Source organism: Phyllostomus discolor, chromosome 5 (assembly GCF_004126475.2).
Source record: "Phyllostomus discolor isolate MPI-MPIP mPhyDis1 chromosome 5, mPhyDis1.pri.v3, whole genome shotgun sequence".
Lineage (NCBI taxonomy): Eukaryota > Metazoa > Chordata > Mammalia > Chiroptera > Phyllostomidae > Phyllostomus > Phyllostomus discolor.
The window spans coordinates 135,438,559-135,453,130 of NC_040907.2; the positions used below are offsets into that span (position 1 = coordinate 135,438,559).

At 33.0% G+C, this 14,572-nt stretch overlaps 2 protein-coding genes across 11 annotated transcripts in view; one reads left to right on the plus strand and one right to left on the minus strand.

Moving 5' to 3' along the window:
- Positions 1 to 7,650, plus strand: part of FAM13C (family with sequence similarity 13 member C) — a 126,985-nt gene extending 119,335 nt beyond the window's left edge. For 7 of the 10 annotated variants that reach the window (XM_036026935.1, XM_036026934.1, XM_028511972.2 and 4 more), the window contains 3 exons: positions 1,292 to 1,491; positions 2,969 to 3,070; positions 6,119 to 7,650. In XM_036026935.1, coding sequence (XP_035882828.1) covers positions 1,292 to 1,491; positions 2,969 to 3,070; positions 6,119 to 6,242 — 426 coding nt within the window. In that variant the 3' untranslated portion in view covers positions 6,243 to 7,650. The remainder of the gene's footprint in view (positions 1 to 1,291; positions 1,492 to 2,968; positions 3,071 to 6,118) is intronic. The other 3 variants (XM_028511973.2, XM_036026930.1, XM_036026928.1) reach the window with 2 other exon arrangements.
- Positions 1,095 to 14,572, minus strand: part of PHYHIPL (phytanoyl-CoA 2-hydroxylase interacting protein like) — a 55,060-nt gene continuing 41,582 nt past the window's right edge. The window contains exons 3-5 of the mRNA XM_028511978.2: positions 14,019 to 14,193; positions 10,651 to 10,768; positions 1,095 to 8,762 (exon numbers count right to left, since the gene is read on the minus strand). Coding sequence (XP_028367779.1) covers positions 8,228 to 8,762; positions 10,651 to 10,768; positions 14,019 to 14,193 — 828 coding nt within the window. The 3' untranslated portion in view covers positions 1,095 to 8,227. The remainder of the gene's footprint in view (positions 8,763 to 10,650; positions 10,769 to 14,018; positions 14,194 to 14,572) is intronic.

Sequence of the window (14,572 nt, forward strand, 5' to 3'; positions counted from 1 at the left end):
AGAAACCTGTACTTGTGCTTTGTATTATTATGTTTAGTTAGTGAGCCAGCACTATGAAAGTTACAAAGGAGCCTTCTTGGCAGTATGTGCTGCTAACAAGGACAGTTATTTTCAGAAAGTAGAAATGTGGTCTCCCTCAACCCCAATACTCTACTTAACAGTGTGGCTAATGATAGTAACTATTATGAAGCAGGAATCTATGGCAATTGTGTTTTGAAGCCAGTTTTAATATTTGTTTCCTTTGGTTAGATGAGGAGAACAAACCATGGATTTCAGTTTGGCATTACAACACAGCTAGACAGCCTTTCTATGCTATATGTTAGTTAATTTTTTTTATATAATAAGAAAATTGATAATATGTGACTTGATATAATGCAGCATTTGTTTTTGGTAACATTTGACCATTACTGTATAAGATATGTCAATTCATCTCAATAGAAAACATGACTACTGAACTTGAGTTAGACTACTTTTAATAAAGAATAATTTATGGGAATACATAACTAGAAAAGCACCACAAATCCTACCCATCAATATTCAAACAGTCACTTGCTCAAGACATCAATATAAAATGGAATAAATATTAACAAATATAAATTTAAATACACTGGAGTACATTTATAATTCCACAATTTTAAAGACAAAGACAGTAGTGATTCATAATCTTAGAAATTTTCCCATTAAGTATAATTTAAAATGGGGTATGATTTTCAGATTCCCTTGCAAGAAGAGTTTTGGTTGTGATAAGCAATACCAGAATAGGTTAAGGAATAACTTCATTTTGCTTTGGCTTTCATAGAACTCTTCCCTGAATTTTTCAATTTTCTAGGTATCCTCTGTATTTGATTGTGGCCCACACCAGGATCTGATTTAGGGTATTTCTGGGTGGCAAAATGTGTTTTGCCATCCTAACCCATATAACTGTTATGAAGCTGGGGTCCAGAAGGTCTAGTTACAAGGGAGTGACTCCTGGGCAGTGCAGCCCAGACTGTACCACATCTTACATGTCTATGCCTTTTTTGTCCCAGCAAACAGAGATGAACTTGATGAGCATTTTAGCCCAGCATAGGTATTTCTTTGCTTATTAACTTCTGTAAGGGTTTTTTTTGTTTTGATTTTTTTAAATGCAACTGAGGAAGAATTCCTCTTGGTTGTATCCTTTTTGGTTCTCAGTAGGCATAGAGGTCACCTACTATTTTCATGGTATGTATTTATGGTTCCTCTTCCTATTTTTGCTTCCTCAAGAGGCACTTAGCATTTTGTAACTTTATTTAACTCTGTATACAATAAGCAGGAGGAAGAAGACACTGACGAAGACTGTCCACAGGGAAGCCAACAGCCTTCTTTACCAAATCCAGCATCTCACATTCCTGGTGGCGATCACCTCACCTACTCTAATGAGACTGAGCCTGTAAGGGTCCTGCTACTGGAAGAGAAGAAAGAAATCAAACCACCAGCCCTCTCCATGTCCAATTTACATGAGGCCACCATGTGAGTATGAATCCTAAGTGTGGAACCACCTTTTAATGGTCTATGGTAACTTATATGTATGTAGAAAATTCAGAAGCGCTATTAGACCCTTTAAAAAATGCTATCGGCCAGAGAGTAGTAGCTTTAAAAGCATAATCTGGTTGCTTCTTAACTGGACAATAGAGAAGACAATGCCACGAGGAACCAAGGCTCCCTGTGAGGTCCTAAAGATGCCATAAATGCTTCTATTCAGTTTGCTACAGTTACATATCTTTCACCAGGGCCTGGCATCAGTCTGGCTGTGGGCCTTTGAAAGTGCTTGATCAAAAAGGAATTGAGATACTGTGTGAGTCAGTAGTTGTCAGAGCCTTTATCATAGTCTGTTCCATTTAGATAAAATGGTTTATCCAGATTGACAATCCCCTTGGCTGTAAGTAAAGGAGCCTCCCATTGTCTCCTAATGGCTCCTCAGTCAGGAGCTATTTGGTTTTCATTAGAGTTATCATTATCATTGTTCATTAGCTGGCATTTCTCTTGATCATTTGGCCTTCCTTTGGTTTGTATATGATAGGCCAGATTATGAGATTTTCTTTAACATGTATGAATAGTGTGTAAGTATATGCCCCAAGATAGGGATGGAATCCCTACAAATATGAGGTGAGATCATGGACTAAATTTTAAGTTGAGATTTTAGTGTGCTTACAGAATCAGTTGGTATGTCAATCAGTTGGTTATGTCAATTTCAGTTCACAGATGAGTGACCTGTTTGGAAGCAGAAAATCAGTTTTCCTTCCTCCCTCCTTTCCTTTTTCTTTTATTTATTGGCTAGTTGGTTAGTTGTTCTAAAGCAGCTGTCCTTAACTTATTTTGGGTGCTAGATTTTATTTTGAAAGCAATAGAATCTTTTTTTTTTTTTTTTTTAAGAAAATGCCATATATAATTTCAGGGATTTCAGAGTTTCTAAAACCCCACGCAAGTTCCCCAGATAAAATTTCCTGCTCATGACTTTCCTCTCTTGTCATAGTAGAATGAAGTGGGCAGAATTCACAGTGTAGCTTTCTATTGGGTCTTCATTTTATTCCCAATGATTTTACCATTCTCCCCATACTTGATTAAGGATAGAATTTTCTTTAGAATCTTTTCCTCTTCAGTCTCCAACCAAATACTGATGAATATTCCTTCAAAATACCTGTTTCTCCCTTATTCATTCTTATGGGCTTTACCTTCATCACTTTTTTAATGGACTCAGTCTGCTTGCCTCCTGTCTGTCCTTGTTCTCTCTCCTTTCCTATGACATTGTTTTTGTCACGTCATTTGCTCTGCTTATGTGTACCGCTATGACATGGCTCTACACGTGCCCTACTGATCCAAAGACACCCTTTTAGGCAAAACACTTCTGTATCACAATATGCTTTTCCTAATAGGTAAGTCTATTTATGATGATCTCTCAATTATGCCAGAGCTCAATTATGGCAAATATGTACTTTACCTGATATAGGCCTGTACTTCTTGACCATCTCCGAGAAACTAGGGCTGACAAGAAGAGACTTCGGAAAGCCTTAAGAGAATTTGAAGAACAATTTTTTAAACAAACAGGAAGGTAAGTGTGCGCAGAGGAATATTTAGGTTAATATTTTCTAGGGAATTATTTTTAAGAATGAGCTAGAATTTTTGAGGAACAGTGACTTGATACGATATATAAACAATTGTCACAGTGATGTAGACCCCAGGATTCATCTAATGCAACTTTCTGATAATGCTATTATTAGGATTAGGTATGTTTATGGAAGGCTGTGGCTACCAAATATGACATCAAAGTTTAAAAAATAAAAGATGAACTTCAAAAATCCCAACCTTAATTAACTATTGAATTTATCTAAACCTTTAAAAAACCTTATTTTTCAGCCCACATAATTTCTTTATTCTTGGTTACTTAGTTCCACATCATTCTCCATCTTATTAAATAATTTTCTTTATTTTAAATATATCCTTTAAATTTTAGTATGTCTCCTTAATTAACTTTTTCAGGATTTAGTCACAAGTTCATAGTTATTATTTCTATCCCTGCAATAAATGTGTAGCTATATTCTCTATTTGTCCTCTCGTTTGTATGTCAACCCAGTATGCCCAAAGTGTCTTCATTATGAACTGCATTAGTTTCCTCTAAATTTTGGTGCATTGTCAACAAAATTATATGTACAGGTTATTGGTCTACTCCTGGAAGAGATAGTGACAAACCAATTAGATATCCTGAAAAAATGACTGGATTTCCTGGAATACTTTGGGAAACTATAGCTGTCATATGTGTATCAGTCTTAAAAAATAATAATAAAGCTTATAATTTTCCCCAAATCACAAAGTTAATAAGGTGGCAGAGGTGGGAGTCACAGATGCACAGGCTCCTCGGTATTCCCCTCCATTTATGCATCTGCCCTTCCTGGACTGCTTTCATTGAAGCAGAAAGAGAATGCCCTGATGGAGAGAGACAGTTTTCTAAAGCATTTGAAACCTTGGGTCTACTTACCTCTTAGCTTTAGTGTTCCCACTTCAGTCCTTCAGGGATGCTCTCTAAAACTGGAACTACTGAGTCAGAAACATTTTGTATTCAGCAAATAAAGATGTAGCCAACCTAGTTTCCTGGTTGGAATCTTCCTTACCAGTTGACTGCTACAAGTCCAAGTTACTTTTAATGCTGGTGTTAACTAATCTAGTATGTTATGTGGCTATTAAACTTAGAATATAAAACATAATTTCTTTTTTTTGTTTCTATTTCCATTGTTTCCTTCCATACAACTTTTAAATTTACATTTTTACCTATTTGAACCCAGGAGTCTATTTTAAAGAGTTTGAGAACTTCTCAATATACTAGTAGTCCTGCCTAATAGATGTGCAGTGGTATTTGGCATTTCTTCTGACATACAGAAAGTTATGTTCTACATATAGCATTCCACTGCCCCTGTGAGTCCTGAACCAACTTCAGACAAGTCTCTGTTTGACTGAGGTTGTTTGCCCTCTTGTGGTAATATACTTAAACTAAATGCAAAAGTGATGATATAATACAAATAAAACCATTTAGTTGAATGAATACAAAATATGGATCTTAATCTTGTTTTCATAAGACATTTTATTGGGAAGGCCTAACTATCCATAAAGTAAAATAATCATGCAAATAGATTACTGGGAATTTTAAGGTACTATAAATGTGCTTTAATATTTACCATGCAAGAGGCATAATCATATAGATTTGACATTAACAATTATGACTTGGGAACTATGTTAATAAACGCTTTAAGCATGTTTTCTATAATGGCAAAACTGCTTCAGGAAATACTAGCAAAGCTTTTCGTTCTGGCCAATATATTCTTGTTTATTAGCCAAAATGGAGAATAATGCAGGACCAGGGAAAAGTTACATAAGATTATTCAATTCATGTTTTCCTATAAATTAGATCATTTCTTCAGTTAGAATATTTACACAAATTAAGGTGATATTTAGACACCATATATGATAATTTTTGCCCATAATACAGAATGGAGGCAAAGGAATTGTTATATAATTCAGACATTTAAGAGGAACCCTGTCTATAGATTTTGAATACTGAGTTCTGCACTAAATATTGCAGGGCAGTGTACAGTGGCACAACACAACTAGATAACTACATTTTTAGGGATTAGTTTTTTTATTTGTAAGAGCTATGTCTTTATCTGTACTGGGAAAATAGAAGGGTGTATAGATAAAACATTAAATGTTTGCTGTTTACCCATTATCAGCCATTCTAATATTGAAGAGTATTTTTATATTTAGTAGCAATTGCAGTGCTTCATCTATGTTTTCTACCCCTTTATTTCAAAGTCATGGGTGGAAATGTCTTAAAAGCAATTGGCCGTCTTATCAATCAAGGAGATAAGAGCCTTCTGAAATCCTGAAGCAATTACTGCCCTTTAGGGAACATGTCCTGGCAACATATTTTTGTAGGAAGGCAAATGGTTTTGACGAGAGATATTACCCAATTGTTATTCAAGGTAAATGGCAAGAACATGTAGTAGTTAGAATGCTATGTCTAAACATCTATGCATTGCCATATGTCTTCTTCGAACCAGTGTGCCAAGAGAACTGCTGAAATTAGACTCATAAATTACTTAAAGAACTTCTCAGTGAAGAAAACTTGGAAATATTTCATGTTTGTAAGGTAGCCATTGAGCTTTTTTCCTTCTATTATTGTAAACTTATACATTATTTTTAGCATGACTTATGCAGTATTTTTACTTGGTATTTTTTTTACCAACTATCGCTATAAAGGTAGAATATTCTGTACAGGCATGGACCTATGGCATGGATAATGGGACAAAGACTAGACAAGGAATGCCTTGAAGTTTCTGGTGTTTTTTTTCTCAGACCTTTTTTCACTTGCCCTATTGTTGTACTGGACTATATATTGGCAAAACACCTATGACATTCAAGTTCTCAAAGAGTACTGTTATACAGAAATGTAATAACACATAGAAGAGGGAGTGAATGAAGGTAAAAGGGAAGGTAAAAAAGACATGATGCAAAAATCAAGTGGAAAGTGCTACCCCACAGATTCTCAAGAATTATGAAAGGATTTTTAATGATTCAGTGTGAACAGATGGTATTTTCTGTTTTGCAGAAGTCCACAAAAGGAAGATAGGATACCCATGGCAGATGAGTACTATGAATACAAGCACATAAAAGCCAAATTGAGACTACTAGAGGTCCTAATCAGCAAGCAAGATGTGGCCAAAACAATTTGAAGTTCAAGAAATGTTTGTGATAACTTTCATCCAAGATAAAGTTTATTTTCCTCTGCTATTCTTGCTGAGTAAGTAGTTTTGACATACTGGAAACTGAAGCACTTTAGTGGTAGTATTAGCTATTTTTAAGAAGGGATGGCAAGTGTAATTATAAATGATGAAGAGATTTAAATGGGGGGAAATATAATATGTAACAGTATAATTAGAAAAATAAAATTCAACGTACTCTATGCCAAGGAGAAAACTCAGTCAGTATATTTCAGAAAACACCTAATATTTTATCAATTCTAAATAATACATGGCATCCACTTGTTCAATGAGCCACTTGTTAGAGAAAGTCTAGTGTCCAAAGATTGCTTATGCTGATTTATGGGAAAAAGCATGATTTTTAAAAATCAATGAGGAGGAAAAGAAACTCTGCTTTTTAGGTAGGAAGGAATACAGATAGTAAGAATGTAACTTATTTGAAACTTCTAATAGATTTTTAAGTGTTAAAAAGATCTACTACCTTGTCCCCTATGTCTGCTAGGCATTCAGTACCCTAAAATATACTGAAATGTGTCACTGCTAATTTTTTATTTCTATATAAAAATAGCACATTATTTTATGTTAATTGAAATTTTACATTTCTGATTACCAAAGTTCATTCTGATAGCATGTACTTTGTGAATTATCTTTGTCTATGATTGACAGATGTTTATATTAAAATAAAATATTGTACTGAAATTTGAAAATAGGTATTTTGGATAGATAAGTGTCTGCAGTATATAGCTAATGTGATCATAGTTATGATTGCTAATCATTTCGTTTACTATAACTAAGATTATATAACTATTTTTCCATTGGGAATATGCATTTTTCTTAATGTTCCAAGGTCTATACTTTGTAAAGTTAAAGAGATCTCTCATGAGCTATAGTAATTCTTCATTCTGTATAAAATGAAAGATTTGAGAATTGTTTGCTATGACACCTTGGAAAAAAAGCCAGAATATTTTATTTGCTTCATCAACTTTAGTGTATGTTGTTTTGTGTTATTTTGTACTAAAACACATTTATTATTTTTGTTTTTGTAAAAATAAGGTCGACATTTTCTCTCTTGTACCAGCCATGTTTGTAGTTCTATTTTCTGTAATATTTAAGCATGATGTTGAGCAAATTCACATTTTCATATAGCCTGGATGGGAAGAATATTGAGTATTTCAGAGGCTTATTGTTTTTGCTGTATTTACCTGATATTTTGTAACTTTTAAGAATCAGAATAATGTCCTTCATAAATTTGTTTAATTGAAGTCACCTACTTGTAACAGGACAGATACACAACTATTTGAGGTTTACAAACTACATCTTTGATAAGGGAAATGGTTTCATGACATGTACACAATTGCTATTAAAATGTAACTATATATTCTGATTGTAAATATTTTATACAATACAAATAAAATATTTTTCTATTATATTTATTATGTTGAAACACAGTAGTTGTTTTCTGTTAGCTAATATAAATAACATAAATAACACTGTCAAACAACAAGTTGGAAGTGCTGACAATTCTAGGCTTCAAGATTTAACTCATGCTGCAATTACACCCTTCATGCGGTTTGGCGTTATCCCAATATTTGTTCAGTAGATTAAAATGAATGCATATTTAAACACCACTTATAAGCTGTTATTTTGTATTTTGCTAAAGCGGTTTATATAATTGTTTTTGTTATGTTTGGCATAAAGAACAAATAAAAACATTGCAGCATCTAGGCAATAAAGTGTCAGGAGAACAGGATATTTCATCATAGAAAGTAGTGGGAAAGGTAGGGAATAGGAAACACTAAAACAACTCTGAATGAAATTTGAAAAGTGGCAGTTTGCTTTTGGTGCCAGCGACATGAGCATGCTTTAGTGGAAAACATCTGGTGATGAAAATGAACAACAGATGATCGATTCTCCTAAGAGAAGGACAGGGGCTGAATAAAAGTAAGAAAAGGGGGGCATTAACGTCCAACACTGATATTACAGGTTTTGCAGCTGGGATCTTTCTTTGCATTTGCCGTAGACAAACTCATGAGCTGATGACCAGTGATTTCTGCCACGGTGCCCAGAGAAAGATCCACGGGGTCAGTGTAAATGACTTCTAAAATGACATCCTGGGCATGGTGGTAAACCAGCACCCCATCTTCTTCTGTGCAGGTCAAAAATTTATTATCCTTGGAATTTAGCTGAGGAAGACGCTGCTTACAAAATTCATCTCCTGGTGATCCCACAGGGGCAATAACAAGAATCACATAATGATAAGCAGTGTACATACAGTAGAAATCCCCAAAGTATAAGTTAGTATTGGGGTTAAAAAGTTTCTCTGCTGCAATCTCAAACCTGTATCTTCCATAAGGTGAATCCTGTGGTGGCTTCCCAGTATTGAATTCAGTGCTGCAGCTGAAGAAGATGCCTTCTAATTTTCCACTAATAGGAGAGCCATGGCTACCACTGTTATCCTTGACAGAAGGCTGCATAGCATTACCATGATGTTCTCTGCAAGAGAAAAGAAATGGTCAATACTTGGTACAATAGCGATAAAGCTACTGATTTACAGATTTGAATGGTGATGGGTCTAAAAGTCAACTGTCTACTATTAAAAGCCTAAATGTTCATCCTATATCACATCAAGAATATATCTTTGATATTACCTATAGGTAGCTAAGTTCTAGTTTTGACCCTAAGGAAAGGATGTTCTGTTGCAAACCTTGGAGTTCTTTAAAATAATAAATTTCTTGGTAAGAAAAAATAATTTACATGAATTTTAAAACTACCATGGACAATCCAACAAAAATAAATTTCCTTATTAGTAAATACATCTTTCCCACTAGTATATTTGAATATATATACAATACATATGGTAATTTTTTGCATTTTCCACGCTCTCTCTTCTTGGAGGAATTTTTGGAAACAGATGAAGCCAATTTTATATATAAGGACCTGAAAACAGGCCAGTTCCCACCCAAAGAACAAAGAAAATCAGGGAAATACTGACCTCCAGTGGCCACCTAAAATAGACACTGGCAGTATTTCAGGAATCTAAACCAAAGATGTATTTATTCTATTGCTGTATTTCTTATTTAAAAAATAGCAATAGTGGATATTTTTTGTTTTCAAATTTTATGTTTAAATTAAAAAATACTTTTCTTAGTGAGTACATATATGATCATTTCCATTCAGCAGTTGACAGGTATAAAAATTTCTGTTGTATCTCTCATTTTGTACTCTCTAAGTGAATGGTATCCACCATGAATTATATAGACTAAAGGGTAGAAAATTTACCAGCCAAAAGAGTTATGAACTAAATTCTATATGCAGAAACTATTCAAACAGAAGGCAGGAATTTTTTTGCCCTCAAAATATATAAAAACATATGATACTATAAAATACTTCCTTTAAACAGCAAAGATGCCTAAAATCATTTTTCTCTCTACAATTTTTTATTTTTATTTTTTGCATTTCCACAGCTTGGAGCTCATTTAAATCTGGAATCATGATCTTGATTTAAGAAAAACTAGGGTGGTATGAAACAAACAACAAAGGTTCCTAATTTTTTTTAAATATCCTGTCAATTTAAGAATTACAGTGAAAACAAGACTTTTAAAAATAAGTTATAGGGATTACTATAATTTGTAATTATTAAGTTTTAGAACCCATATAGAATTTGCTATTTTAAAATAATTTCACTTTAAAAAACACATCTGCCTTTTTACTCTCCTGAAATTTTTTCTTACAAATATGAAAGGGTTGTAAATATTGAAACTACCTGTTGGGTAAAATTCTTTTGAATTCTTGGAAACTGCTCCCAGGGGTAAACATGGACTGTCTCAGAAATAATAGCCAAACACCAGAATTCAAAAGTAAACAAAGGAAGACTGTCCTCATGAATAATTAATTAAAGATAACAGTTGAAAGATTTCCACTTAGGCATCAATCTGAAAATCCCACATGATTCACCATAATATTTTAGGAAATAACCACTCTTTTATTCTCTTATTTTTAATGCTTTAAAGAGACTCAGAAGAGGAGGAGAAACTTCAGTAGTTGATATGAGACAGAGGCAGTGAGTTATTGAGGATTACAGGAGTGTGTACATGAAATGCTCATCAATCTAAAATCCTGGGGGATTTAAGATCTTTCACTCAAATGATAGGAATTGGTATTACAAATGATTATGGAAAGGAACCTAAATGAAGTGGGAAAAATTCCATGATCTTTTTTTTACTTAATTATTTTGGAAAATAAAACCAGAATACAATCAACTATTTCAAAAAGAAAACTAAAATTGCTAGTTCCCAGAACTAGACTGAGAGAAAACTTAAGCCGAGAAGTTGGAATGTCATTTAGTAAAGAAAATAAGTATATATATGCTTTTGATCCTTACCGAATATAGTCAAAATATTCTTTGTGCTGGTTACGATAAAAAACAGAAAATTTTAGCATCCGTCCTGCAATCACTTCTGCCTTCTCCAACAGTTGTGTTAGGTGAACTTTTGAATAGTCTGAAAATTACAAAAATGTCTGCTATTAAAAATATATTACCAAAAATACCGACTGCCTACTTTATAAATTGAAGATTATTAAAATTCACCTTTAGAAATTCATCTTAATAAGAAATTGCACTTAACGATACAAACATTCATTGTCTTTGTGTGACATAGTTTTCTTTCTACAAAAATATTTTTGTTATGGCTTATGGTTGTTTTGAAACTACTCTCACATTTTTTCATGCTTTGAAATGAAAGATCCTGAAACAAAAACGTTAATAAGGAATATAGACTGCATGATTCAAGTAATGTCAATCAGCACCATACAAGTTTTTCTTCAATTAGCTGATAAACTGAATAAGAAAAGCTTATAACCTGAAAACAACAGCAAATAGAACTTAAAGGAGTAGAAATAATGATGTTCATTTAATTTACTCTCTCAATTTTAAGGCTGGCAGGGTAGATTAAATATGGCCTTTTTAATAATGCAGAAACTGTGACTTGTCACAGTTTAATGATTTGCCAAATGTTTATATAATTAGTATTTTAGAGACTAGGTCTCTGGCTTTTAGTTGATGGTTTTTGGGTATACAAAACTCTTTGAAAGTGTAAAGCATCTCTCAAAGTAACCTTTTCACCAACTCTGAAATTGAGGATGATTGTCAAATTCCTAAACCAGAATGTGAGCAGAAATTTTCATCTACAAAGATTATAAGCCTTTTGAAATAAAAGCAACCTAGCTGAATTGCTCGTGTTTTGTTTACTCACCGCTTCAATGGCTCAACAAACATTTATTTAGATTAGAACATATGATATCCTAGGTACCATGCAAAATTGGGTGATCAGGTTAAAAAATAAAGACTCAGAATCTAAAGAAAACTAAGTATATGGACAACCATCACTTATTATGAGGTAAGCACAGGGTTTTACCTGTCATAGAGTAAGCTAAAAGTAGATTAGCATGTGGGATTCTATTTTAATATCCAATACTTTGCACAGTACATAGCACACACTATGTGCTCAATAAATTTTGAGTGGAATTTTGAGTGAGATATCCAGGTTAAAATATAATTTATACAAAACAGCTTTCCTAAAATTTAGGAGTGGGGGTTATTGATAAAGCTGAGGTAAAAGAGTCTGCATTACTTTAATAAACTGAGACAAACTTTAAACAGTTTAAGTTTCTCATACATTTTACTCATGGAAATAAAGATGCAAAATTATTAAAAAATATTGTGGCACATTTAAAAGATGGATTTTCCTTATTATTTACCCCATAACTTCCTTAGAAGAATTATGGGGTATAGTTAAATAAAAGAACAATAGGGAGATCACTGTAAATCAAAGAAGACCTAAGGTTTTCTTTCATATACATAGAAATAAAAGATACTCATACAGTTAAATAGATTATAGAAGAGAGTAAATGTGTATGTATCAATTGATTGACAGATGATATCCATACACAGAAAATTTCAGAAGTAGAAATGCCAAAGGTTTTAAGATAAAGAAGAAATATTTCACACCGTTCTCTAATGTCACATGGTAAATTATAGCTCTTTTTAATGTACAACTACTATGATACAGTTCAGTTCCATCAGTCCTATGGAAAATAGTGTGAATTCAAATGTCAGAGAAAATGTGTACATATCTTACTGTGTCTTACTCAAATCTTCCTGGGAAGACAATGAAAGTAGGTGGAAAGAAATGCAGTAAGAAACGTAAACACAAGGATTCCAAAGAGTAATTTTAATTCAGGTAAAAAGTTGATGTATAATAAATCCAACAAGACACATCAAATATAGGTATAAATTATGTTGAGAATTTTTTACTCACTATTAATATACTATAGAAATCTTCAGCTATTTCCTTATTGATTACTGGTCTATGATTAATACCATATTTCATCTATTTTAAAATGTATTTAAAAAACATTTTAGCATCTCTGACATGAGTCTGACAATAAATGTGATACATAAAATGGTGAATCTTAAAATCAATGACATCTTAGATAAGAGAAAATGAGGTAACAGAGAGATATTTTCTTTAGTCTCAAACATTGAAATCCTTAGCAAACAAGGATGTTGCAATCCTTAGCAATTTTCTCATAGAACAAAAAGGTTAACAATAAAGTCAAAATAATAGAATTAAATTTCAACCATTCAGCATATCTATATAAGTTTTATACTCAGTTTTAGATTAAGAAACAATAAAACATATTGAGATAAAGCAGTACCTAAGCAAATTCTGTGTAAAATAATGCAAGTATTAGGTTGTGGGGAAAAAATAGCTGATTTATCTGGAAGATATCTCAGCTAAGAGAAGCTACTAAGCAACCTGCAGTAAGTGAGGCAAACTGTTTTTAAGACTTTTTCTACAAGCTCCTCTATGTAAAACACTCAGCCTCTCTATAATTTATTAAGGAAACAATCACCTAGATAAAGAGGAAACAAAGCAGCATTCTAAGAGGCAGGAGGGAGAATGACAGATGTATTCAATTAGAGATATCTTTGTATCCCTGCAACACCTATTTTAGTGTTCAATAAATATGTGTTTCTTGACTGAATGAATAAAGAGATAAATGAAGAGATGAATGCTAACATTTCAAATATAAGAGAATACAGTTTAAGATAAAAGTACAGTTTATAATATAAATATAAATTTATATAAACATAAATTTATAATATAAATATAAGAGTACAGTTTAAGATAAAAGGGGATGGGCTTTCCACATCAGATATCCCAATGCCAAATAGCTATGAGGTTATTTTCTAACCAAGTAAAGGTGCACAAGCACACACACATACTACAAGACACTAAGTTAGAGGTAGGTTTTCAGCACTCAAGTGAAGAAAATCCAGTAACATTTCTGGTGAGGGACAGTCACAGAGATCTACCTCTTTTATCCTAAATTAGAGAAGGATTTTTCTGTCAATAAGAAAGAAGAAAAAGAGAAAAAATAGCTTTCTCAAAATATGTTGAATATATTTTCAAACTGCATCAATTTTCAAAGTTTTCACTTTGAAAAATCCAACTATGCATGCAGCAAAGAACTAATTTAATTAACACCATTATCCAGCTTCTGCCGAGAACCTCAGATCCTTCCAATCAATTCAACAGTTTGTTCTGTTACACAATGTTACTGGCAATGCACTGATGATTATGTGATACATATCACCTTTTAATTACCAAAAAATTCTTTCTGTAATTAGCCTTCCAGGAATTATTATATAAGATTTTTTCCTTTATCTGTACCTATTTCTCTTACCTGCTGTGCAGAATTCTACAATTTCACTCCATTCAGACACAACATAATCACCATCAACTTGTTTTGAGGCTGTCTGCACTGCTACTGTATACTCAGTTCTTGGGCTCAGAAACCAGTGCCCACGGACAGTCATTGGCAAGGGAACGGCTTTTGCCACTAATTTTGTTGGAACATCCTAAGAAAGGAAGGGAGGAAGGAAGGAGGGAGGGAGAGAGAAGAAAGAAAAAAAGGACATAAGTTAATTTAGCAGTATAACAAAGTAGTTGTAAACATTGTAGATGAACTTATTAAAAGTTCCTCTATAGCTAATGACAGAATTTTCCTGCATAAAGATATTTAAACATCACTATATTCAAATCTTATTCTGCAGATGTGAAAACTAAGGCCCAACTTGATCGAGAGACATGCCCAAGGTCATGCAGCACAAATGTACTTAGATTTTAGTTTTCTTGATTTCCAGTATAATGTTCTTATCTGTACATTCCTTATACATCTTCCTTAAAACAAGATGCTAATGCTAAATAATAAAACAGAAACATGAAAGGAATAAAATT